The sequence below is a fragment of the Carcharodon carcharias genome, chromosome 14 (assembly GCF_017639515.1).
Source record: "Carcharodon carcharias isolate sCarCar2 chromosome 14, sCarCar2.pri, whole genome shotgun sequence".
NCBI classification, from domain to species: domain Eukaryota; kingdom Metazoa; phylum Chordata; class Chondrichthyes; order Lamniformes; family Lamnidae; genus Carcharodon; species Carcharodon carcharias.
In genome coordinates, this window is record NC_054480.1 from 144678178 (window position 1) to 144705226 (window position 27049).

Sequence of the window (27049 nt, forward strand, 5' to 3'; positions counted from 1 at the left end):
TGGCTGCGGGGCCCATTCAATGGGAAATATTAAATTGAAAGTGTTTCCTGCAACACTTATTTTCTCCTTTGAAAGCCAAGCATCACAAAATAGTCGATCCTGATTAGATCAACCACCTCTGAGCCCTTTTACCCCTGTCATTTTAACAAAACTGTCTACACGCACAAGCATGGAAGCTGCCACATAAGACAGTCCGATAAATGAGATTCTTTAAAAGGCGGCTCATTAAAAATCCTGTGGCAAATAGTTGTATCATATTAGAAATTGCCTTCGCAGATCAATGCATTAATTCAGGTGTTGCTTCTGAATCCATATTGAGTCACACTTTTTTGCAAAACTCACTCAAACACTTAGAATTGGTCTTTTGACAGTTAGCATTGTGGTTGGCATTCTAACGAAGGGATACTGTTGCATCTCTTTTCACATTAATGAGATTACTTAGTAATGAGATTACTTAGCAAGATATGTATAAGGTTTTGTGCTCGGAGGTCTCATATTACTCATGTCAGCTCCCAATGTGTGGCAAAGTCATCTTTAATTCAGATGCAGGTAATTCTACTTTCCAGACCAAGATGCTGCGTGGGTCTAGGAGAAAATGTAAAAAGGCAACAAAGTCGGAAGAGAACAGATTGATGGAGAACGGTGTTACTGATGAAAATCAAATGAGTCCCACTGTGCAAGGACAGAGGCAGGGTACTGCAGACTCTGGGGTTCCTCTTCCTCCACCTCCCTCTCCTGCTCCACGGATTAGGCCCAGACTGATATTTCACACACAGCTGGCTCATGGCAGCCCTACCGGCAGGATTGAAGGCTTCACCAATGTTAAGGAACTGTATACCAAAATCGCAGAGGTCTTTGAGATCTCACCCACAGAGGTGCGTATGGTAGGGAGAGCAAGCTAGCATTTTCTGGTACTCTTTATCAGCTGTGGTTTAATGTTTTTGCTTCAGCACCAAAATAATTTGCCTGTCAGAAATAAAAAGAAGCTCCTTTTTGTGCACTATTCAACGCAGAACCAAAGGGTTTTAATAAGGGATTCTCTCTGGGGGCTGGTAATTGTGTGCTAGATAGATTTCAGAACTTAGACCAAGTAGCAGATGTTATAGTAGATATTTTATGAATGTTTCACATAGATTTTGAAGTTGTTAAGGCATTTGTAATTTTAAATTTGATGATAGCTTGCCTGGAATACTGCTGGTGGCATTAGATGTATAGTGTTTTTCTCTCCATGGTTTCAGTGGAGGAGTTGCCACAGATAAAAGTAAATAGACTGATAGAATGTGACAGAGAAATGCAGGATGAGCATGTTGGCCATTGAAATTCCTATTTTGGGGGTGCGGGCTGGTAGAGGAGGTATCCGATTTATGATCCCCGTGCCTGTATGGTGAGGCTCTGGTTGGCCTAATATTAAGCTTTGCAGGCCTTATTTCCATGGAGTGGGAAAAGCTGCCTCTTGCTCACAAAGCCTGCTTGAAACTTGAGCTACTGTAAGGCCCTCACAAGCAGCGTGAGGAGAATGAGGGGTGGCTGTGGGGGGAATCAGTTATGAAGGGTGGTGGGGCAATTTTGACAGCTAGGTGACTCACGTTCTTTTAATATGGTGCTGGGAGGTGCATTTCTGCTCCTCCGATTCCATATTCATGTAGGCATTTTGTAAAACTTATCTTGTTTGTTGAGGCCTGATTTTCCTGAGTGCACGTAGCTGGTGTCAGGTGATTCAGGATAAATAATTATGGAGTGAGCACCTAAAACAGGCATTAGGCCCTTATTTTCATGTGTAAATCCGCTTCAAGTGTGGGCACTGATCAACGCTATTTTAGCCTTTACCAATACGGTGGACAGTGCACTTCTAGTTCATAATGGAGGTGCACTTCCTGGCTGTCGTATTAGAGACATTTAACAGCCAAAAACGGCACTGTATGTCTGAAATTCTAGGCCATTATGTGATAATCCACTAATATTGGCAATAGTAATCTCTATGCTTGTGTGATAGAGAACATATCACTTATTCAGTTATCAATCAAAGTCCAGACTGAATAATGTTCAGTTGAGGCCACCAGTTGCATGAGTGTTGCATTACGACTCATCACCAAATGTCGCTTCACTATTTATCCATATAGCTTGCGCATCCATCATCAGAATCCAGCTGGTACAGATCAAGTGCTATCAGGCCTCCCTCCCCTTTGCCGAAACTGCTCATATACTACCGTTGTTCTGGAGATCCCAGGTTTTTTTCTCCCCTATTAACAACAGCCTTAAATTCCTCTCTTTTGTCCCCTTACCTTTATCTCCAGCAAGTGTGAGGAGCTCATGGATTTCTTTGTCACCAGCATGGACACCATCTGTTTCAATGCGTCTACAGTCAATGCCACCAGCCCTCCCTGCCAACTCTTTCCCTTGCCAACCAAGCCAAAATTCCCATCGACTCCTCCCTCCTCCAAACCCCAACCTCTGTCTTTCTCTAGTTTCTCTTCCATCATTTGCAGATGATCCAAATACTGGAGGTGTAGATAATTATTGATAAGATGCCCTTGGCTCAAAAGTGACTGAAGGAATTCAATGTCAATAATGATCCATTTTGGTTTGAAAAAAAACAGCAATAATTATACTCTGAATGGAAGTCAGTTCAGCACTGTGAACGAGTTGAGAGACTGCGGGCTATAGGTTCACAAAATGTTAAAGGTGGTAACTTGGGTTAAAATGTTTGTAGAAAAAAATGAAATTCTGGGTTTCACCTCATGTGGTATAGAATATAAAAGCCAAAACATGATTATGAGCCTTTATAAAACTTAAACAACATTTCAGTCAGAGTACTGTGGGCAATAATGGGCTCCACACTGCAGGAAGGATATTGAAGTTTTAGAGAGAGTACAAGGTATGTTCACTGCAATGCTGCCAGGTATAAGGGAACACAAATATGAAGAAAGATTTAAAAAATTGGGTGTTTTTTCATTACAATAACACAAATTACAGAGCAATAGGATACCAGTGGTTAAGATAATGAAAAGATGGATCAGGATAGACTGTTTCCAGTAGCTGAGGGGTCAAGAACAAGGATCAGAGGTATAAGATTAAAAGAGATTTAAGTGTTGTCCAACAAAATCGCTGACTAGCCTTAAGTATGGCCATGCCGACGCTACTTTTTAATTCATTCATGGGATGTGGGCTTTGCTGGCTGGACCAGCATTTATTGCCCTTCCCAGCTGCCCTTGAGAAGGTGGTGATGAGCTGCCTTCTTGAACTGCTGCAGTCCACGTGGTACACCCACTACTTTAGCCACAAGCACTAATTTAAGTAGAAAACACTTACATCTACTCACACATACTTGACAAGTGTATATTCACTGAGCAAACATCGAGCACCTTCAGCAATGAAGGGATAAATCATTCACCACAATTAAAAAAACTTGCATGCTCTGCTTTTTGTTTTACCATTTCACCAACAAACGCACAAAAAGCTTAAAGTACACATGCATATATCTTGCGAATATGAATATTGAGATCACTTTCCTAACAACAGCATTTATTGCTCATTTTCATTTTACTAATTTGAAATGCAATTCGCCACAAGTAGCTTAACAAGTAGCTAATGCCTTGGACAACAGTGAGTGAGAACTGAAAGCAGGAGAAACTTCTTCACACACTGAGTTGGGAGGTTGTTAAATTCACACCTAGGGTTAATGGGAGGTTTTGTCACTGGGCTAATATTCTAGAAATCCAGGGTACTGCTCTGGTGACCTGGGTTGAATCCCACCACAGCAGGCAGTGAAATTTGAATTCCATAAGAATCAGGAATTAAAGGTCTGATGATGACTGTGAAACCCTTGCTGACTGTGGTAAAAACTCATCTGATCTGGTTCACTAATGCCCTTTAGGAGAAGGAAATCTACTGTCCTTACCTGGTAACTCCAGACTCACAGCAAATGTGGTTGGCTCTTAAATGCCTTCTGAACCTGGGCAATGAGAGATGGGCAATAAAAGCTGAAACAGCATAAAAATAAATATCTGTGGGCAGCACTTTTATGGGGTTATGCTTTCCGGGGCTTGATTGTGATTCATGGGCATCCCGTGAACGAATAATTTAAAAAAGAATTCAAGACTCGATTGGATAGTGGATGGAGGAAAGGGGATTTGGAAATAGTGTGGGTAAATGCGACTGGAACAGAACTGGGCTTGGTCATGAGGCCCTCTTTGTTGGAATAACCAGTCTAAAGTCGCTGTATCATGTCATGTGTAAGGAATAACCACAAATAACTAGAATTTTACGGACGGGTGCCCAATCTGATCGGGTGTAAAGTTGCACAAGATGACATCGGGTGAGTGTCCTGAGGTCATTGCGCAATGGCGCGATATTTCTCTCGACGCTCGCACTCAAAAGTCAGAAGCGCACCCGCTTGACAACGAAGTGGGTATTTGGAGCCCATTAACGGCCCAGTTGTCTGCGATTTTTTTGTGGCCCGTCCAACCTCACAGTTGGCGGATGGGCCGATCGGCCAGGGGGCCTTTACACTTGTCATCAAACCTCATCCAAGGACAGGATGAAATCTCCATTATGAAACAACATAAAAATAAATATCAGTGGGCCAGCATTTTTATGAGGGTATGCTTTCCGGGGCTTGATTGCGATTCGTGGATTTTTTTTTTTTGCAGCTTTTTGTAGCTTTGTTTCGTTATTTGCAGGTCCGCGGCTCCCTGAGGCAGCTGTCTGTCTTCAGGGGGGGCCCTCTCGCAGCGCTCTGCCATGCCTACAGTGATGTCATCGCCCACCTTCACCCTCTACCCGCCCCCACCCCCGGCAGCGCTGAGTCTTTCAGCGTGGATTCCACACTGGCTGTTAATTGGCCGGGGTGGGGTGGGGGGCAGATAGCGGTGGGTGGTCCTTTTCCCGGCTGTTCCCGGGCCCACCGGTTGCGTGTACCCGCCAAGGATAAAGTTCAGGCCCATGTGGGTGAAATGCCAGAAGTGCGTCAGCGCTCATGGGTCTAGTGCCTACTTGACGAAGGGTTAAAGAAAATGGGCAGAATTTTCTGCCTGTCAGGCCTGACCCAATCTCCGGTGGGCGGGGAGCTGATCCCCGCCGGAGAAACGGGCCCCGCTGCCATTTTATGTGGGCGGGCCAATTAGGGCCCGCCCAGCGTGACTCCCGGCCGGAAGCGCTATGCGCTCGCTGTGTGGGTGGGGGAGGATTCCCCAAAAGCGAGAGTGCGCTCTTTCACACATGCGCACACCTGCCCGAGGCTAAGTGCTGCCTCAGGGAGATCGCTGAAAGCTGTACAAACATTAAAAATAGAAAAAAAAATCCTTAACATGTCCCCCTCATCTGACAATGTCACACGAGATGGGACATGTCCATAAATTTCACTAAAACTTTATTACACTTTTTTAAACCCTACATGAAGTCTCATCCCGCCAGTGGATAAGGTTTCATGTTTTCTCTATTCCCCGCTGGGGCTCTTGGCCGACCTACTAACATTAAGGGTGGACGGGCAGGTCCTTTAATTGTTTTAATGATCCTGTCAATGGAGTCAATTGGCCATTGATAGGTCAGCGGGCCCGCAGCTGACTTTGCTGAGACCCCGCCTTCCTGAATATTTAAATGGGGCGGGATGATGTCGGGGGTTCCGCCCAATGTCATCCTGCGTCATTTTGTGTGTCGGCGAGTGGGCCCTGCCTCTTGCTCACTGACGGCAAAATTCAACCCAATCTCTTACCCAATATGGAGGTGGGGAATGTTGTTAGGAGTTCTTCCAGAAGGAAATATGTACCCACTTCCTGCCTGTTGTACTGGGGCCTTCGCAATGTGAATAGTGCCAAGTGCATCAGTTTCTAAGCCATTTGATACATGGATATTTGATGCATGGGACTTCTCCTTTATCTCTCCTGTTATAACCAGCAAACAGTTGAAAACGCCATATTTGCTGCCTCACTTGTTAGGTTATTGCTGTTTCCATTAATAAAAGAGATCTTAAAGAAGAGGAAACAGTTTTTCGATTCTCCCCGTCATAAAAGGCCACAGGAGAGCACCTTAGAAAAGGAAGATAACAGATGGAGTTATCAAACTTTAGAGATAAAAGCACAATACCTTCTTGATGAAATAGAGGAAGCATGATCTGCTTTCAGAGCATACAAGATCAAACAACAATATTGGATAAAGCTAACATTGTTATTCCAAGTGTGTGACGAGCAAGCTTTCCACAGGTGCAACACCTTCAGCCCAACTGCTGTTGCTGAAAGTGATGATAAATATTTTATGCGTACTCTGGATGGAAGTTTAAAGGAACTGATCTAACAGCAATAAATCACACTGCTACAGGCCACTAGCAAATTATTTCCTGTATGCTAGCAATGGCGTACGTAAGCCTAATTACTGCTTATTTTTAAGGAAATTCCAGGCCAATATTCACATGTGCCTATTCTGATTAGCTTTCATTTGCATCAAGTGTGACACAGGGACTGACAACAGAAGGCCAGAGCCATTCACATAAAAATATATTAATATTAAACTAAATGAAAGAATAATAGTGACTAAAGAGAGTGAAACTGAGAAGGAAAAATGAAGGCAGGAAAGAAAAGAAAGAGCGATAGAGATGTGCAGAGATAGACATCTACAGAGTCACAGGTAATAACGCTGAGAGCAAAAAAGTGAGAAAATGTTTCAGAAAGTATAAAAAAAAAGACAATTTTATCAATCTTGTTCTTCCCAAGGGCTATCATGTGCTCTACCTCATGAATTCAATCTGTTAAGGAAATATACAACATAAATACTCCCTGAGCAGCACAGTTAATATAAAAAAACTCCAGATTGTTCCATACTGAACCCCTGCTCGCAATGGAATCCTCCAACCCCATCTTCAGAGAAACTATTAAGTCTAATATCAAATCTGAGATAAGTCATACTTCCTTCAGCTCCATGTCAACAAACCCGAGGCTGTCTTCTTTGGTTTATGTAAGCACCTCTGCTCTGACGCACCACATACTGTCTCATGTTGAGTCAGGAATTGTGAAATTATGGGGGGGGCCTGTCTGACCTCCCACCCCCCACTCCCCACCCCCCCACCAACCTTAATTCCACTTAAAGCTGCTTTTTGTTAGCTATTTGGAACCCCATCTCCCTCCTTCTTATGCCAAAAATGTCGTCCAGGCCTTCATCACCTTATAATTTGATTTCTCCAACGCTTTCATTACCTCCAGCTAACCCACCTGCATCACCTTCCCTCCATCCCCTTTAACTCAGACAAAATACTGCAGCCTCATGTTTCAAAGCCTCATTACTCAGGGGAGGTGATGGCATAGTGCTTTGTCACTGGGCTGGTGATCCAAAGATCCAGCGTAATACACTGGAGATCTGGGTTCGAATCCCACCATGGCAGATGGAATTTGAATTTGTTAAAAATCTGGTTGATGAGTTGACAGTCATTTAAAAGCTAATTAAAAATAATTAACAGAATTGCCATCCAACCTTGAGATTGGTTGGTAGACAGGTGAAGTGTGCTCCCTGGGGTATGCCTCCTTCCCTGCCTGCATAGGGTGTTTTCTGGGCTCATGTGAAATGGTGGTAGGCAGCAATCAGCCTCCCTGATGGGAGAAAATTCTCCCCTAAAAGTCTAAAGGTGTTGATTGTTGTAAAAACCCTTCTAGTTCACTAATGCCCTTTAGGGAAGGAAATTCGCCATCCTACCTGGCCTATATACGACTCCTGACCCACAGCGATGTGGTTGACCCCTGCACTAGGATGCAACTAGAGATGGGTAATGACTGCTGTCCTGGCTGGCAACTCATCTCACGAATGAATAAAAAAAACTCCTATCCTCACTAATATTCAGTGGCTTGCCATTCAGGCTTTGTAGCCCACGCGTGCACTCTGTCCCTGCTGTGCATGTTCATTTCTATTTTCTCATTGTTATTTGCAGTGTCTCTGATCCATCTTGTTGCATCCTATCTTACTGATCTCCTTCTGCGTGGGCTGAATTTTCAGGAAGGTCGGGGCTCGGCTGCAATATTACACTCTTAACAACTATTGATTGGCATAAAGCGGGACTTCTGCCCCTCACTCGGGAGGGAGTCCGGCCAATCTGACTGTCCAGCTGCTCTCCGGTCCCTCCAGGCACAGCGCTGCAGTGGCCAGAAGAGGCACTGCAGGGAGCTGCCTGGTGCTCAGTCCCACGAAATGGAGGACAGGTAAGTGGCCAGGGTCCCAGGGCTTGGGGGGGTCATGACAGGGGCAGTGATTAGGGTCTTGGGGAATAGGCTGGGGGGGGGTGGTGGGTGGTGTGGTGGAGGTGGTGGTGGTGGTGAAGGGAGGCCCAGAGGTCACGGGGCCTTGAGGGGAGGATGCCCCCTGTCAGAAGGGGGCTTCTGATGGAGGCACCCTCACCCTTACTGCCTGAGATCAGATTTACTTTATATTTGTGTTCCCCTCACAACCCCTCCACAACCCACCACCCCCCCACCAACCCATCCCCCCAACCACCCCCCCGAGCTGCCATAAAAATTGAGGCTGGGTGGGAAAAGGCCCTTAAGTTGCCATTAAGTGGCCATTTAAGGGCCTTAACTGGGGCAAAGGCAGACTTCCCGTCTGAGGCCCTGCCCATCAAATCGCTACTAGCTCAGGGTGGGCAGGATCCTGAAGACAATCCCGCCCGTGCAATTTCATGCTCTGCTCCTGCCTCAGAACCTGCTGGGGGGGGGGGTGGGGGTGGGTGGTGGGGAAGCGCAAAATTCTGGCCCATGTTTCTGCTGCATGCGCTCAACTACCCTAAAACACCATACTTAGCCTCACCCTTTCCTTCCCTTCACTTATCGCCATTGGTAGTTCTCTGGAATTTTTCATCCAGTTTCCTTTGCCATGTCATCTCTCTCCCTGCTTTCAAAACACCTCCTGAAAGACCTTTGTTTTCACCATTGCCCTCCTTCTCAACCCTGGCCTCTCTATTCCTTCCATTTGCCCTGTAGTCAATGTATTCCTTTTCTCCTAAAGTTCTCTACAGCTGAGGGGCACTATATAAATGCAAGTTGCTGTGTCCCATGAAGTACTTGAACCTTTTATTTTAGAAAAAAATAACTCAGTGTTTGAAATGAACAGGAAACACTGGAACTACACAGCAGGTGCACCATATCTGAGCAGAGAACGGGTTAACATTTTAATTTAGAACATTCATCAAAATTTGCATCTGTAATATTGTAAGGTGCAGCCTTTTCGAAATGTGAGACTGACAGGGGATTGAGAACAAACCTCTGCAGAATATCCGTCCCATCTTCAGCAGCAAACCCCTCCCATCCCCCCCTTCTTCTCTACCCCCACGCACCCCCCCAACCGCCTATACATTTGTGGACCCAATTCTAATGATGCTTTTGAGGCCTTGTCTGCTACTTTAACAGGAGGCCTGACAGCCAAAGCAAACCTATCCTGAGTCAGAAGAAGCCCACACTGGGAAGTTTATAATTTGTTTAAAGGTTCCACGAGGACCAGGGATTAGGAGTGCCTCTGGGCCCCACAAGGAAACCATGGGCTGAATTTTCCCTCCATTTGGGGGGGGGGGATGTTGATGGGCAGACGCGAACAGGTGCGCTTCCGATCGGCGCCATTTTAGGTGGGCGAACCAATTAAGTCCCACCCAGCCTGACATTTGCAGGAAAGCGCTATACGCTCCCTGTGCAGGTTGGTGGGGGGGGGCAGATTCCTAAAATCGAGAGTGCGCTGTTTCACACACGCACCTGAAAGAGCGCACTCATCTCCCTGAGGCTAAGTGCAGCCTCAGGGAGATCGGCTCTAAATGTGAAAAAGCTCAAAATAGAAAAATAAAATTTCCCCAACATGTCCCCTCATGTGACAAGGTCAGATGAGTTGGGACATGTTCATAATTTCCAAAAAAACTTCATCAAAATTTTTAAAACCCTACACGAAACCTCATCCCGCCGGTGGATGAGGTTTGATGCTTTTTCTATTAGCAGCCGGGGCTCCTGGCCTGTCCGACAACCTTAAGGTTGGACTGGCCGGTCCACTAATTACTTTAATTGCTGTCAGTGGCCTCAATTGGCCATTGACAGGTCGATGGGTGCGCAGCTGATTTTGCTGCCCCCCCCGCCTTCCTGAAAATTTAAATGGGGCGCGGTGATGTCGGGAGTTCCTCCCAACGTCACCATTCATCAGTCTACATGTCAGCGAACAGGCCCCACCCCGGCTCGCCGACAGTAAAATCCAGCCCCATGGGTTTCTCTTGCCTGATAATGATTGGCCCTGACTGGCCACCAACCACCCCCACCCCCCCCCCCACCCACCCACCCACCCCACCGCTTAGCTGACTGCTGGGGAGTTACTGAGACCCTGACAGCAGCCTCTTGCTACCAAAGTTTTGCTCCTTCCCATAAACCAGGCAGTGACTTCTCCTCCGTCTGGGCAGGTGTTGGTAGCTGGATATGGAAATAAGGCCCTAGTGCTAAAATTCCTCTGGTCCTCACAATGTGGGCCTGTTGCTTGCCCAGGCCCCTTGCAAGACAGGATTCAGCCCCACAATAAAACCGTGGCCCTGCATTCACCATTGAGAACAGACCCCCATTTCAGGTTTGGTCACTGCTTAAATGTTGGTGCAGAAATATTTCTGTAATTCACAGGAGTTAGTCAGAAATAGCTCCGCTATGCTCTCATGTAGTTAGATCTTCAAAAATATACCTATAATTATCAGTCTATAATTTTTCATGAAAAATAATTTTCAAAAACATTTTTCAACATTAAGGGAATATTGAACAAAACACAAAGACATTTTTAAAAATCAGGCAAAGGACATCAATTTCAATTAAATAAAATTGTTGACATTTTTACATATTCCAATATTGAAGTGTGTTATTAGAATTTGTTATGTTTGAATAATGAATGTGCTGGATGGAACTATACAGATACAGCAAAATTAGAACTTTAAACGATGTCATAAACACAGCAATTTTCACTGAATCATCACTACATAATAATAATGATGATAATGGCCTCTTCTAACTATTGGTTGAGCAAACGACAATTACATATTGAAATGATCAAAATGAAGCTGTACTAATCCCTGCACATTTTCATAAAAGCAAAATACTGTGGATGCTGGAAATCTGAAACAAAATCAAAGGTAGCTGGAAAATCTCAGCAGGTCTGACAGCATCTGCGGAGAGGAATACAGTTAACGTTTCGAGTCCGTATGACTCTTCATCAGAACTAAAGAAATATAGAAATGGGGTGAAGTATAAGCTGTTTGAAGTGGGTGGGACAGGTAGAGCTGGATAGAGGGCCAGTGATAGGTGGAGGCAAAGAAGAGATTGCCAAAGATGTCATAGACAAAAGGACAAAGGGGTGTTGACGGTGGTGATATTAGCTAAGAAATGTGCTAATAGGTGACATTAAGGGTAGAAAGCAGGACAAGCAAGGTACAGATAGCCCTAGTGGGGGTGGGGTGGGGGGGGGGGAAGGGATGGAAATGGGCTAAAAGGTAGAGATAAAACAATGGATGGAAATACATTTAAAAATAATGGAAATAGGGGGGAAAAGAAAAATATATTTTAAAAAATGCACATTTTCATTTTGTTTTACCCCTGTATGGGCTCTTTTGTAATATAAATAAGCATAGTTTTGTATTAACACACAAGGAACAGCTGAATCCTATTTACATAAACAGTGAGAGGCTCAATATTGCCTGAAATGTGAGATTAAATGGCTGAAATTTCTCGGTTACTCCAGTTTCTAGGGTCACTCACAATATGTCAGCATGAAATTCCTGAGCTCAGTATTTTAACAGACTTATCAGCTTGTGTATTCTACGTATTTAACACCCAGTGGAACTTGCAACACAAAAAATGAAAAGGTACAGAAGTCATTTCAAGTCTTGTATAAAGAGATAAGGGAGTCAGAATAAAAGTGTGTTAGAAACCCTGCAGCAACAAAGATAAAAAGTGATTCAAGAATGAACTGTATAGATTCACATTAGCATGTTCATGGGACTGAAATTCACACATGGGTCAAAGAAACTGCTTGCATATTGAACTCAGGATAACTGTCACTTTCTGAGGGACTGTAACATATACTAAATATGAGAGACACAGGAGAAACCATTAGAAAAATAAGTTCTGTTGAAGGGTCATTCGGACTCGAAACGTTAACTATGTTCCTCTCCGCAGATGCTGCCAGACCCGCTGAGTTTTTCCAGGTATTTTTGTTTTTGTATTAGAAAAATGGGAATGGTTATATGATAAATAACCTCACAATAAAACTATGTAATATAGTAAGAATTCCTGTTATGTCTGAAGCAATATTAACCACCTGGCTGCTCAAATGTGACTCATAAACGATAGTATTCACTGTGGAATTATTTAGTTGGTAATGTAATACTATTCTTTTAACGTCCTTATTGCAACTTGTACCATAAACAATACTTTCATATTTATTTTCAAGCTATTTTGTTCATTCTTTTACAGGGGGTGGGCATCACTGGCTAGGTCAGCATTTGTTGCCTATCCCTAATTGCCCTTCATGGGGGTGAGCCGCCTTCTTGAGCCATTGCAGTCCGTGTGATGTAGGTACATCCACAGTGCTGTTAGGAAGGGAAAGTTAGGAAGTTTGTGTATTTTTTGAAGAAAATAATTATAAAAACAGTGGTAACTATCCGGCTCGGTCTGATTGGGTAAGTATTCACGTGCCCCATGTTATTTTATAAAGGTCACAGCTGGAGCGCAAACCTTTTACTTTCTAATGAACAATGATCTTGCTTCATAGTTCCACAGTGTTTATGACATATTTTAAGTATTTCCTTCTTTTGTCTCAGCAGATTCTCTTCTGCACATTAAATACTCACAAAGTCGACATGCAGAAATTACTGGGAGGCCAGATTGGACTGGAGGACTTTATCTTTGCCCATGTAAGAGGACAAATGAAGGAAGTGGAGGTGACAAAATCAGAGGATGCTCTTGGTCTGACTATCACGGACAATGGAACAGGCTATGCCTTCATTAAGGTACCAGAAGTACAGGTCGTGGACACTGTCCTTCAAGTATGGCTCAATGAATTAGGTGCTGGGGGAGGTGGGGGTGGTTGGAACGATGTCAGGAATGAAGTAGGTAAACAGGATTACAGTCGTAATTATAAAAGTCCCCCCTAAGGTTTGATAAAAACCAAGCAAAATGAGTAAGAAACTTAAAACAACTCAAACTGGAATTGTGCCCATGCAAGAGAGGGTTTTCTGCTGAAGGTTGGTACAAGTTGGCCTAGTGTGGAGTATTGTTGGCAAGTCCAATTTAAAGGGATGCGGTCGTTTAAAGAAAGGTGTTAGTGTACAGCAACAAATAGTTGCTTCAGTATTATTAAACTTCAAAGCAATTTCGGATGCTTGTCAGCCTGGATTCAGGAATGAAGACCTATGTGAAATGAAAGGAAACCCGATGAAGATTGACACGGCTGATTCTGTGAGTAGTTGTTTCAAACACAATTCAAAGCAAACACAGTTGCAAGGTGGGAATATGATGAGGTTTGCCCGGTTTGGCACTTCTTTCCCAGAGAACACCAGGGTATCATTCATGATGACAAGTGGCAAAAATGGACCACTATGTGGAGGCTGACCTAGGAGCCCTCATCTTTGTGTTGAGTGGGAGAAGCAGAAATGTTTGCAGCAGTGGCAGCTTTTGCAGGAATTCTATCGAGTGGGATTTTCCAGCCCAGCCTGTGGCAGGTGTCACGGCGGGTGGGAGTGGACAATATCGTGAGATTGGAAAAATCAGTTTACCAGCACCATGAAAGCAATATGGGATCATCCTCTCCGGCTGGTCAATGGCGGGCTGTGTTTCCTGACACGGCACATCAGGAACATCATTTTGATACATTCGCATCCCAACAGTATCTTCATCAACTGTACCTTCATCACACGGACAGCAGTGGCTCAAGAAGGCAACTCGTCACCACCTTCTCAAGGGCAATTAGGGGTGGGCAATAACCACCAGCCTAGCGAGTGACGCCCCCATCCCATGGACAAATTTAAAAAATTTATAAGGGCTGCTCTCCTGAATCATCCTCCCAAGCTGGATCAACAGCGCATGTCGGCGTCCAGTTAGACGAAGGTATATAAGTGATGTGCACCTGGTGACCTGTACTTCACTTGTGCCTCTGAGGTTCACTCGTCTATGTTGCATCATGCAGTGCTCATGGCAAATCTTTTCAGGTGATTAGTTTCTGACACTAGAACAAAGCCACCATTGAACCCACGTTCAGTGATTAGTCGTTGACAGGAGTAGGGTGCTGCCCACCAGCGATACAGTGTGTGTCCCGGGTGTGCATATGTAATGAGGTGAGAAGCGGATGACAAGGCATAAAAACCTACCATTGCAGCCGACACGTTATGGTGACTCATGCCTGTTTCTCATTGATACTGCAGAGGGGAGACTGTCAGGAAGATGGAGCCTGGGTTTCTTGCTGCCGCATAATCACACACAGGCAGGAGAGAGGGGGGAGGAAATTGCGTCGGAGACACCAGGCTCGCCAAAGGCAGGACCAAAACCCTCAAGACCAAGGGGCAGCAGGGCCCTGGCTGGTTAGGCCATTGGGTACTTGGCTGAGGTTCCTATGAAATAAAGTGGAGAGAATTAGTGCATTGCAGGTGACTCTAAAACAGCACAGTGCACTCACGGAATGGTCCTCTGAGGGATGAGCTGGTGCAGGATCCTCATGTGGATGTTGCTGCCAACCTCACCGACAGTCCACGTCCTCTCCGGCCAACTCAAAGACTCAGTTTTCAAACTGAGAGAAGACGTTGAGTTCCGGCACTCCATCCCCGGGACTGGGAGCTCTCCCTGTGATTGTGTGTGATCTTGTCCTGCAGAAGGATAGATGGCGAGAGCATGAGCAAGACACAGGCTAGGGCGAATGATAAGAATGCCTGGCATGTGTAGGTGGTGAGGGGAGCTATGGATGGGATGAGGGTACGATCTCCGGAGGAGATAAGCCTCGATGGAGATGTGAGGGTGTGTGTGTGAGAGTGAGTGGTGATGTTCCTTGAGCTGGCAGTGGGTGAGATTTGAGTGAATGAGTGATGGGCTTGTGAGCGTGTGAGTTTATAGTGATGAGATAGTTGTCTTAACCTGGCATCTCGGATGAGATAATTCATCCTCTTTCTGCAGTGGGTGTCTGACCCTTTGGGCAGAACTTTCTGCCTGTAGGGTGGGTGGGCCTCACCCAATCTCCGGCGGGTGGGGAGCTGATCCCCGCTGGAGAAGCGGGTCTTGCCGCCATTTAATGTGAGCGGGCCTATTAAGGCCCACCCAGCGTGATGCCCGGTGGGACGCGCTATGCCCTCCCTGTGCGGGCGGGGGGGGGGATTCCCCAAAAACGAGAGTGCGCTCTTTCACACATGCACACGATAAAGCACACACCTGTCTGAGGCTAAGTGCAGCCTCAGGGCGATCACTGACAATTTTAAAAACATTAAAAATAGAAAAATAAAAATCCTTAACATGTTCCCCTCATGTGACAATGTCACGCGAGATGGGACATGTTCATAAATTACACTAAAACTTTATTAAAATTTTTAAAACCCTACATGAAGCCTCATTCCGCCAGTGGATGAGGTTTCATGTTTTCTCTAGTTGCCGCCGAAGCTCCTGGCCGACCCGCTAACCTTAAGGTTGGACGGGCAGGTCCTTTAATTGTTTCAATGATCCTGTCAGTGGCCTCAATTGGCCATTGACAGGTTGGCAGGCCCGCAGCTGGTTTTGCTGTCCCCCCGCCTTCCTGAATATTTAAATGGAGTGCGGTGACGGCGGGGGTTTTGCCTGATGTCATCTCACGTCGGCGAGTGGACCCCACCCCCTGCTCACCGACGGCAAAATACAGCCCCTTGTGTGCAGCGTTGGCACATCCATCGCCTCCCAAGCCGGGTTGCTGAGTTTGCTGGACCTCCTGTGGACAGGGTGGTGGTAGAGGACATTGTGGCAGGCCTCAACTGCTTCCTAAAGGCATACCAGTGAGGCATCACTGAATTTGGGGGCTGCCACCTTTTTGGTTTTTGGGGCCATGTCCTCAGTGGAGCAGTCCTGGGCTGCAGATATTGAGAACGCTGCGCACGGCTCTACTTTAAATATGCGCCTGGAGTAAGGAAGTGGTGAACTCACAGTGGGGCAGGCGAATCAGAGGCCACCCTCCTGCGATACAGTGTGTTTACCGTGCGTGCATATTTAATAAGGCGAGGAATGGATGATATGGCATGAAAGCCCGACATTGCAGCCAACGGGTAAAACTCGGATCTCAAAGACTGCATGCCTTTGACTGTCAATGATCCCAAAGGCTCTCCAGAGGCCTTCATCAGGAAGGGATACCATTCCATCAACATGCAATTGGCCTGCAACCAGTCTGAGCAGATCCTGTAGGCCCTGTGAGCAGCCACAATGGTGACACGCTGAGGTACTCCCGAGTGTCACAGATTTTCACTAACCCGGAAGCCTTTACGGATGGATTCTTGCCGACCAAGGATAGGCACTGAAGAGATGGCTGCTCTCACCAGTGAAGAACCCTAGGATGGAGGCAAAGGAATGATACAATGTGAACCAGATGGTGACCTGAGCCACCATCGAGCAGACCACCGGTTGACTCAAGATGAGATTTCAGGTGCCTGGATTGTCCAACTTGCCTCAGCGAGGATCTCCCAGGATGTGGTGGTCTGCTGCACGTTACATAACCTGGCGCTGATGAATTAGTGGAGCACAAGGCATCCTCAGGTGAGGAGGAGGATGAAGAAAGTGGCGACCAGTTGCCACATGTGGAAAGGCATGAGGAGCTGCATGGAGCATTCCAAGGCGCAGGTGCAAGGGAGGCACAGGAGATGGTCATTTACACTCGATTTGGATGATCCTTCCCATATCCAGCCATCCAACCATTTATGGGTCCACATTCAACGGGCATTTTGCCATCCACCTCAGCTCTAAGCGCAGGCTCGATTAACCACTGCCACCTAGTGCTTCTGAACGATCCAACATGCAGATAACTACACGCACCATGGCTGCTCCCAACCAGCCCTTGGGGCAGGGCCATGGTCCTCCTGTGCTGCCAGAGGGCCTCCAACAATAGATGGAAATTTCCAGAAAACAAATAACACCTTTATCACAAACATAATCAGGCAGAGGCTATAAGAGCATACCTACCTATTCACCTGTGATGCTGAAATGCAACAACTGTTAATTCTGTTTCTTAATTCTCTTCTGTATGCTCCTATGTAGCTTCCCCCTTTCATGGCCAATGAAGTGGAGGCAGGATCATGACCTTGTTGTCCTCTGGCCTGGGATGACCTTGGCAGGTATCTTCTGGCTGCCTAAGGTTTGGCAGGCCCTGGCATGCTGAGGGTCTCCTGGACAGGTGCAGGAACCTGCTTTGTCATCATAGCAACTTGAGGTGCTGGTGTCATTGGCAGAGGGGCTCCTGGTCCACAGTAGAAGTGCCCTGTTGCTCCTCCTCCTTCACGAGGCACATTCATACCTCCCTGCTGAGCTGAGAAGGACCTGGTGGAGAATCCAGGCCCCACACCCACCTCTTGACTTGCCACTGCTCCCTTGAGCCCATGGACAGGGCGATGGTAAGCAGGTCTGCGAGCATCACTAGCACCTACTGACTGGTCTGCTGCATGTGGGGTCTTGATGGAGGAGGCCTCAACACAGATGAAACGGAAATGACAGTACTCCTGGCCTGGGCGGACTCCTCCACTGTCCAAATAAGAGTGCACTCTGGAATCTCCGCTAGATCTTCGTGCACCTCACACTCAGCGTCCAGCATCTGCTGGGCCAGGAGATCACACGCTGCTGCGGAGCTGGTGTATTGCAGTGCTCCGGCTTTCGTGGCCCTTTAAAGATGGCGCCAGCACAACTGACCACATCAGCTGAGCCTTTGCCTCAGTCTTTGCCTCAGGCTGGTGAATGATTGCCCCGCCCCCCCCCACCAGCCCACCTGCCAGCTGTTAATTGGCTGGCAGCAGGGGAGTGGCAGAGCTGGTGCCACCCACTTTGGATCCAACCTCCCCCTCCTCGCCAGGTCAAGTCACATCCTGGGCACTATCAGTTAACCTGTGACATTACTAATCTGGCCTGCCCTATACCAATAGAATCTAAAGAGCATCTGAGGTATGCCATACTGTAGAGCTGATTATATTTGCATTAAATACATTTTCACTATATTTGCAAATTTCAGTAGTTTTGCCTAATCTTATTTACCACAGGTATAGCTATAAATAAATAGCTGTTCATTGAATAGATTGGAAGAGAAGCATCTTTCAAATGCCGGTGTCCAATCTCTCCACAGCTGAACAAATTGAACAAATGGATTTTGACTGGGATAGTCTTCTTACCCAGTCTATGCATGGCTCAGCCAGAACTGGACACATTTTTGCGCCTTGTTGTTGAATTGGACAAGATCTGCAACAGTGCAGGGTTCCTCTAGCGATAGGCATTGCAGGAGATGTTGCATAGTCTGTGGCTTAGTTCCACATTCACAAGTTGATGGGCAGGTTGTATATCCCCATTTGCTTAGCGACACCTTTGAACGAGCTACACCAGTCCTAAGTCTGTTAAGGCACTTCCAGGTTGCCCAGTTGCAATTAGCTCCTGGGGGAAGGCTTTCATCCGGTAGAATTTCCATCGCTGGGGGTTGTTCGAGACTGGCGAGCCAGTCTTTCTACAAGGAGATGTGGGCTTCAGATGGGGTTGATTGTAATGGAACACTGTTCATGAAGCTCTTCCTTGACTTTAGGCGGCTGGGTGTAGGTGTCTGACCATGTAGAGGGTGCCTCTCATCTGATGTTTGACGGAGTTGCTCTTTCTTGCTGGCTACCGTTCTTCTTATATCAGGGGGAGCGACACCCGCCAGGATATATAGGCTGTTGGTGTTTGTTGTTTTGAAACAACCTGTGATAAGTTGGCAGCTTGCATTCAGAACGGGGCCAAGGTAGAAGCATTCAGGTCGCGACCCTGTTTCAACCAGTTCTACCACCACCATGCACAGCAAATAGTGTATACAACTGAGATAGTGAACAAGGAGGAAGTGTTTTGTATTGAATCTCTCAGCAAAATAATCTCCAAAAGGCACTAAAAATAACAACCCATCTCAGAGCCCCATCACTTTAAACATACAACTGTTAAAAATTAAAGTGCAGCTGGTTAGAGCAGATGTGATCATTAGCTTATTAACATTTGTGTGTTTTCTATGTGAGTAAGCATTGCATTGAACAAGTGTTAATAACACCTTCCAACTGGTTAACTGGTTTTAATGAGCAATGCATGCTAAGTTAAAGCCAGAACACTTGTATTCATAAATTTTGTTAACACAGAGCCAGAAAACTTGGAAAACGTGATACTGTGTTGCTGTTTTCTATGGATCCAGATTATTTTAATGCAGTGTTGATGATTCCAGTATTTAAAAACATCCTCATACATTTTTATGTACTCTTCTGACCTTATTCCTTTCCCTGGATCCTGTTGACACCATTTTGTACAACTTGATTATCATACTATAGGTTATTCACTTTTGGGGACTAAATTGCTCTGGTTAAGTGTTGTAGTATAGTTTTATGGATAAAACATTACTGTAGGAAATTAATCAAAAGATTGAATAACCAAATTCCCTAGGACTGGATCGAATGAATGAAACTGTAAAATGCTGGAAGCCATTTCCATTGTGAGCTTTAAGCAATCATTAAGAAAAGCCTTCATGTCATCTCTGGGTTTAAGTTTGCTTCCACATGTCAAGGAATAGTTCTTGAGGTTAATTGCCAGCAAAGTCAGATTAATGATTTCCTTCTGCTGTTACTTCATAAATTGCATAAACCGTGCCCCTGTATGAACTTTACAGATCATTGTGAAAAAATAATTTCCTTCATATGGATAATTACTTTTGTTCTTACTAAATAATAACTTTTGATTTCACAGAGGATAAAAGAAGGCAGTACCATCGACAGAATCAAGACTGTGTGCGTCGGAGACCACATAGAAGGAATAAACAATCAAACTATAGTAGGTTGCCGACACTATGAAGTTGCCAAGATGTTGAAAGATTTGCCCAAAGGTCAACCATTCATACTTGGGTTAGTGGAACCAAGGAAGGCTTTTGGTGAGTCAGTCAACAAACCAGCCCACATTCAAATCAAGCATCATTAACATTTTCCATATCAGGCAATATTTATTTTCAGGCTACATTCTTGACTTATCCCCTAGAACCAATCCAACATGTATTAATGGATAACTTAGAAATGCCTTTGCAATTGTAACATTTATTAACTTTTCTTCATCCCTCTTAGAACATCATCCATTTCCAAGTAGGGTTAAAGCTGCCCTGATCTTTCAGCACAAGTCCATTATTATACTATTTACAAAGGGTCAGCTCCTCCACATTAGCAAATAGATAAATGTCTTGTTTGCTTGGTGGCTTAGCAGTGAATCTGATCCTGTTGGCTGTGTTGGAGAGAATGTGGATATGATATCAGATATCAGGGCTTGTTATTTTTGTGGGAGATGATACACTCGTAACAGACACTGTAGAATAGGAAATGGCTGCTTCATAACTTATTTTAATTTGTGAGGCTGATATACCTGAGTGCAGTGTACTGGGGGAAATTGCAAAACTTCCCTTTGCTAGCTGGCTCCATTAAGCCATCTATCACTGGAGGAGTACTCCCAGCGTGGCAATCCTAGTGTTTATCTCCTCTGGCCTTACAAGGAAAGTATTCCATGCTGCTATGAAAAAATGAAAGATTGTATGTCAAAAAGCAATGGTCATGTACAATGCTTGAAGTGATATCTCTTAGAAGATGTGGCAGTTCCCATCTTAGGTTTGTGTCTTACTTGACTGGCCTCCCAAGGAATGAGCGACACTGAGAACCTCTGTCTTCCTTCTGACACCAGCAAATTCCTCATTTAGGCCAGGTACAAGAGAGCTGGCTGGTTGTGTTACATAAGCCAACAACTTCATTTCAAATAACTGGTATTTGTGGTTCCTCTGGAGGATATTCTTCAGTCCAAATAGGAGAATCTCGTTTTGCTGCATCTTCTGCAGTGAGACCTCTGCTTCATCACTGTCAAAATGCACCACTTGGATCCAGAGGACCAATATTGTGATTGGTTAGCGCCACTTAAAGCTAACCTGCTCTGCTTAAAGGCTGGGGCTGATGCAGAGATTCGCGGTTGAAGGGAATTTGACCTGGGAAATAGTGACAAATAGCACAACTGAGGAGAGTGGGCTCCAAGGTTTTCAGACGCTGCACTGGAGGCCATTTTGAAGAAGGTGGAAAGATGGAGAGGTGTCCTGTATTTCCAGGGGACCAGAAGGCCCTTCTGATACACACCAAAAGACAGGAGGACCAGGTAGCCATGGGTGCTAATGCCAGAAGTAAAGATCCGAGGGATTGGATACAATGCTGCAAGAAGTTCAATGACTTCATACAGTGGTCAAGATCAGTGAATGCATCTTCAAATGCCACACCCTACTATGTGCACCAGTGATCTCAGTCGCTGTTTAAATCACCACACCTCCAAGACTCACTGGCCAACAATCTCTATCAATCAGATCTCATATCTAATGTCCATATGCTTCACCTCACCTACACACATTAGCACTGCTTAAAAGCCTTAAACCCACACCTTGCAGCTTGCACACACTGCAGCTATTCAAAAATGGCAGTTCCATCATCCAAACGGATTGAACCACACTCATTGATACACTTCCCTCCCTCTTGCAAGACAAGGTGGTGCACAACTGGGAGGCAACAGGAGCTAACCACAGGGGATAGGCACACCTGCATGTCCTAAGCCTCATGGAGGAGATGCTATTGGCCACTGTTGGGATGGCTAATCTTACCTTTCCCTTTCAGATACCAGCTCACACAACTTGGCCAGCCATGGAGTAACACCAAGAAGGAAGTAATGATGCAGAAACAACACCATCACTTGATTCACACTCAGATCTACAGCTCAGATACTGACAATGCACTGTATCTTAGAGGATAGATTAGATGCAGGATCTGCATGTGGTGAGACATTAGGCGTAAGTGGGCTGCAGCCAGGGCAGGGGTCAGCTCACCAGAGAGTGAGGTCACACACAGGTTCCATTGCGGAGGGCTCAAATGAGGATTTTGATGGGACATCCTATAGAAGATGAATTTGCATAACCAATCCCAAATAAAAACATAAAATGTGAGAAAAACTCAACAGGTCTGGCAACATCTGCAAAGAGAGAAACAGAGTTAACGTTTCGAGTCCAATATTACTCTCTATCCGAACTCTTGTGAGCTTTTTCTTTCATTCATTCAGGGGATGTGGGCTTCACTGGCTGGGCCAGCATTTATTGCCCATCCCTAGTTACCTTTGAGAAGGTAGGTACACCCACAGTGCTGTTAGGGAGGGAGTTCCAGGAATTTGATCCAGTGACAGTGAAGGAACGGCAATATATTTTCAAGTCAGGATGGTGAATGACTTGGAGGGGAACTTCCAGGTGGTGGTGTTCCCATCTATCTGTTGCCCTTGTCTTCTAGATAGTAGTGATCATAGGTTTGGAAGGTGCTGTCGAAGGAGCCTTGGTGAGTTCCTACAGTGCATCTTGTAGATGGTACACACTGCTGCTACTGTGCATCGGTGGTGGAGGGAGTGAATGTTTGTGGATGTGGTGCCAATCAAGCGTGCTGCTTTGTCTTGGATGGTGTCAAGCTTCTTCAGTGTTGGTGGAGCTGCACTCATCCAGGCAAGTAGGGAGTATTCTATCACACTCCTGACTTGTGCCTTATAGATGGTGGACAGGCTTTGGGGAGTCAGGAGGTGAGTCACTCATTGTACGATTCCTAGCCTCTGACCTGCTCTTGTAGCCACAGTATTTATATGGTTAGTCCAGTTCAGTTTCTGGTCAATGGTAACTCCCAGGATGTTGATAGTGGGACATTCAGTGATGGTAATGCCATTGAACATCAAGGAACGATGGTTGGATTCGCTCTAGGAGATGGTCATTGCCAGACACTTGTGTGAGGCAAATGTTATTTGTCACTTGTCAGCCCAAATCTGGATATTTTCCAGGTCTTGCTGAATTTGGACATGGACTGATTCAGTATCTGAGGAGTCGCAAATGGTGCTGAACATTGTGCAATCATCAGTGAACATCCCCACTTCTGACCTTATAATGGAAGGAAGGTCATTGATGAAGCAGCTGAAGATGGTTGGGCCGAGGACACTACCCTGAGGAACTCCTGCAGTGATGTCCTGGAGCTGAGATGATTGACCTCCAACAACCACAACCATCTTCCTTTGTGCTAGGTATGACTCCAACCAGCAGAGTTTTCCCCCCTGATTCCCATTGACTCCAGTTTTGCTAGGGTTCCTTGATGCCACACTTGTTCAACTGCAGCCTTGATGCCAAGGCCAGTCATTCTCACCTCACCTCGTGAGTTCAGCTCTTTTGTCCATGTTTGAACCAAGGCTGTAATGAGGTCAGGAGCTGAGTGGCCCTGGCGGAACCAAAACTGGGCATCAGTGAGAAGGTTATTGCTAAGCAAGTGCTGCTTAATAGCACTATTGATGACTCCTTCCATTATTTTACTGATGATCAAGAGTAGACTGATGGGGCGGTAATTGGCTGGGTTGGATTTGTTCTGCTTTTTGTGTACAGGACATACCTGGGCAATTTTCCATGTAGCTGGATAGATGCCAGTGTTGTAGCTGTACTGGAACAGCTTGGCTAGGGGTGCAGCAAGTTCTGGAGCACAAGTCTTCAATACAATTTCCGAAATATTGTCAGGACCCATAGCCTTTGCAGTATCCAGTGCCTTCAGCCATTTCTTGATATCACATGGAGTGAATCGAATTGGCTGAAGACTGGCATCTGTGATGCTGGGGACCTCTGGAGGAGGCCAAGATGGATCACGTACTAGGCACTTCTGGCTGAAGATTGTAGTGAATGCTTCAGCCTTATCTTTTGCACTGCTGTGCTGGGCCCCTCCATCATTGAGGGTGGGGATATTTGTGGAGCCTCCTCCTCTAGTGAGTTGTTTAATTTTCCACCACCATTCACGATTGGATGTGGCAGGACTGCAGAGCTTAGATCTGATCCGTTGATTGTGGGATCGCTTAGCTCTGTCTATCACTTGTTGCCTATGCTGTGGAAGTAGTCCTATGTTATAGATTCACCAGGTTGACACCTCATTTTTAGGTATGCCTGGTGCTGCTCCTGGCATGCCCCCCTGCACTCTTAAACCAGAGCTGATCCCCTGGCTTGATGGTAATGATAGAGTGGGGGATATGCCGGGCCATGAGGTTACAAATTGTGTTTGAGTACAATTCTGCTGCTGCCGATGGCCCACAGTGCCTCATGGATGCCCAGTCTTGAGTTGCTAGATCTGCAGACCTGTTCAAAATCTATCCCATTTAGCATGGTGGTAGTGCCACACAACACGATCGAGCGCATCTTCAGTGTGAAGGTGGGACTTCATCTCCACAAGGACTGTTCAGTGGTCATTCCTACCGATACTGTCATGGACAGATGCATCTGCGGCAGGCAGGTGGTGAGGATGAAGTCAGGTATGTTTTTCCCTCTTGTTGGTTCCCTCATCACCTGCCGCAGACCCAGTCTAGCAGTCATGTCGTTTAGGAATTGGCCAGCTTGATCAGTAGTGGTGCTATGGAGCCACTCTTGCTGATGGACATTGAAATCCCCCACCCAGAGTACTTTCTGCACCCTTATCGCCCTCAGAGCTTCCTCCAAGTGGTGTTCAACATGGAGGAGCACTGATTCATCAGCTGAGGGAGGGCGGTACGTGGTAATCAGCAGGAGGTTTCCTTGCCCATGTTTGACCTGATGCCATGAGACTTCATGGGGTCCAGAGTCAATGTTGAGGACTCCCAGGGCAACTCCCTCCTGACTGTATATCACTGTGCCGCCACCTCTGCTGGGTCTGTCCTGCCGGTGGGACAAGACAAACACAGGGATGGCGATGGTGGTGTCTGGGACATTATCTGTGTTCTATGAGGATGACTGTCAGGCTGTTGCTTGACTTTCCTGTGAGACAGTTCTCCAAATTTTGGCATTAGCCCCCAGATGTTAGTAAGGAGGACTTTGCAGGGTCGACAGGGCTGAGTTTGCCGTTGTTGTTTCTGGTGCCTAGGTTGATGCCGGGTGGTCCGTCCGGTTTCATTCCTTGAAGAGCTGCCAGCACTCTGATTGGTCAGCAACTCTTGGAAGTGAGATCTTTGCCCTTGAAACCATGGCAGCACTGAGGACAGGGAATTAATTGATTGACATTAAATCTAGCCCAAAGCACGTAGATTTAAAAAAAAAGCATGGGACTGAAGGCAAGTCCTTGTGGAACTCCAGAGGTAATACATCAAGTTTAGGAAGTGAAAGCGTTGCTCGAGTTGGGCAGACTGTGTTGGGACAAGTTAAATCTCTTCAACTTTCTAGTTCTCTTTCCTTGCAAACACTCCTTAAAACCTAGATAAAAGCAAAATACTGCAGATGCTGGAAATCTGAAACAAAAACAGAAAATGCTAGAAAAACTCAGCAGGTCTGACAGCATCTGTGGAGAGAGAAAAAAACAAAGTTAACATTTCGAGTCCATAAGACCCTTCTTAAGAGCTGAAGAGAAGTGGAAACGAGATGAAATTTATTCTTCTATTTAAGGGGGGGTGGGGCAGGTGGCGCTGGATAGAAGGCCAGCGATAGGTGGGGACATAGGAGGGATTGACAAAGATGTCATGAACATGGATTCCTTAAAACCTACCTCTTTGATCAAACTTTTGGTCATCTGCCCTAATATCTCCTTATGTCGCTCAGTGTCAAATGTTGTTTTATAATGGTCCATGTGAAGCACCTTGGGCCTTTTACCAGGCCCTATGTAAATAGAAATTATTGTTGTCCTACTGCTGACTGGTGTTATGTCATTCTCATTCTTTATCCTCTGCTTACTGAAGATCATTTCTTGCCCAGTGACACTAAATTGTTCTTATTTAATAGATTTTAATGATTTAGAGAGTACTCCTTCTTCTCCTGAATAAAATATTTTGTCATTCTATAGTAGCTGTTCAGCAGTCCGATTGTCACCTCTTCAGATCTATTTAAGCTACAAGCATTTGCATAAATTTGAAATCCTAACCTGATATCTTGAAAGGCGATCGCTTAGGCACCTGAAATTTTAATTTGTATTAATTAAAAATAGAGCAACGAGAGGTTTAGCTGCTGATTGATAAAGATTTAATTGCAGGTTAATATGGACGGTTGCTTCAAAATGGCGTTTGAAGTCTCCCAGCTGCAGTGTTGATTTTATGATAGTTCTTATTGTTAGTTTTAAAATCTTCAGATCCTAAATGCAGCTTTAACTGGTAACAGAAAGATCACAAACCTGCTTCATTATTCATTACTGTCAGCTTTTGATTTATTTATGAACAGCTGCAATTCACGTAAAAGCTTTTCTGTGCCAGTCACATCTTTTAAACTGTTCTCCGTACAAGACTTGCAGTGCCATCACATGTCCTTTTCCCTCGTTAACTTCCTGCACTTGTTTAACCAATGCAAGTTGTGGATTTAAGTAAAGATGATATTTCTGACAATTGGCATATTTAAAGCAGAAAATGCGCTGGTTGACCAGCTGTTTTATGTCAGCTTTTGAAATTAAGTAGCAGCCATGAGGGACTGGGGTCTTCAGGTGTTTCCATTATACCTGATTCTATGCCATAATGAAGAGCGCCTTTATTGCGTTTGTAATGTTTCTACACTTGACTGTTACTATAATACATGTTGCAGTACGAGTCCTACAACTGAGGAAGGAAGACATGCCATTAGCTCCCTCTGAAAGATGAAGCGTTGCACAGGCACCACACACAGGAGCTGGGATTTCCTGGTTCCACCCGCGGTGGGTGTAATGGCGGACGGGAGGGGAAAATACCGGGAGAGGGAAAAAGTCCGTTTCCCATTGGCATAACAACGGGTTGCGATCGTCTGCTCCCGTCCCCAGTGGCGGCGCCCACCACGGTTTTTCCACCACACCATGTCGAGAACGCCAACTGAATACGTTAGAATATCATGA

At 45.5% G+C, this 27049-nt stretch overlaps 1 protein-coding gene across 1 annotated transcript in view; it reads left to right on the forward strand.

Moving 5' to 3' along the window:
- Positions 1 to 572: 572 nt before the first annotated feature.
- Positions 573 to 27049, forward strand: part of LOC121287633 (PDZ domain-containing protein GIPC3-like) — a 74156-nt gene continuing 47679 nt past the window's right edge. The window contains exons 1-3 of the mRNA XM_041205566.1: positions 573 to 875; positions 12800 to 12985; positions 19923 to 20103. Of these exons, the coding sequence (XP_041061500.1) occupies positions 573 to 875; positions 12800 to 12985; positions 19923 to 20103 (670 nt within the window). The remainder of the gene's footprint in view (positions 876 to 12799; positions 12986 to 19922; positions 20104 to 27049) is intronic.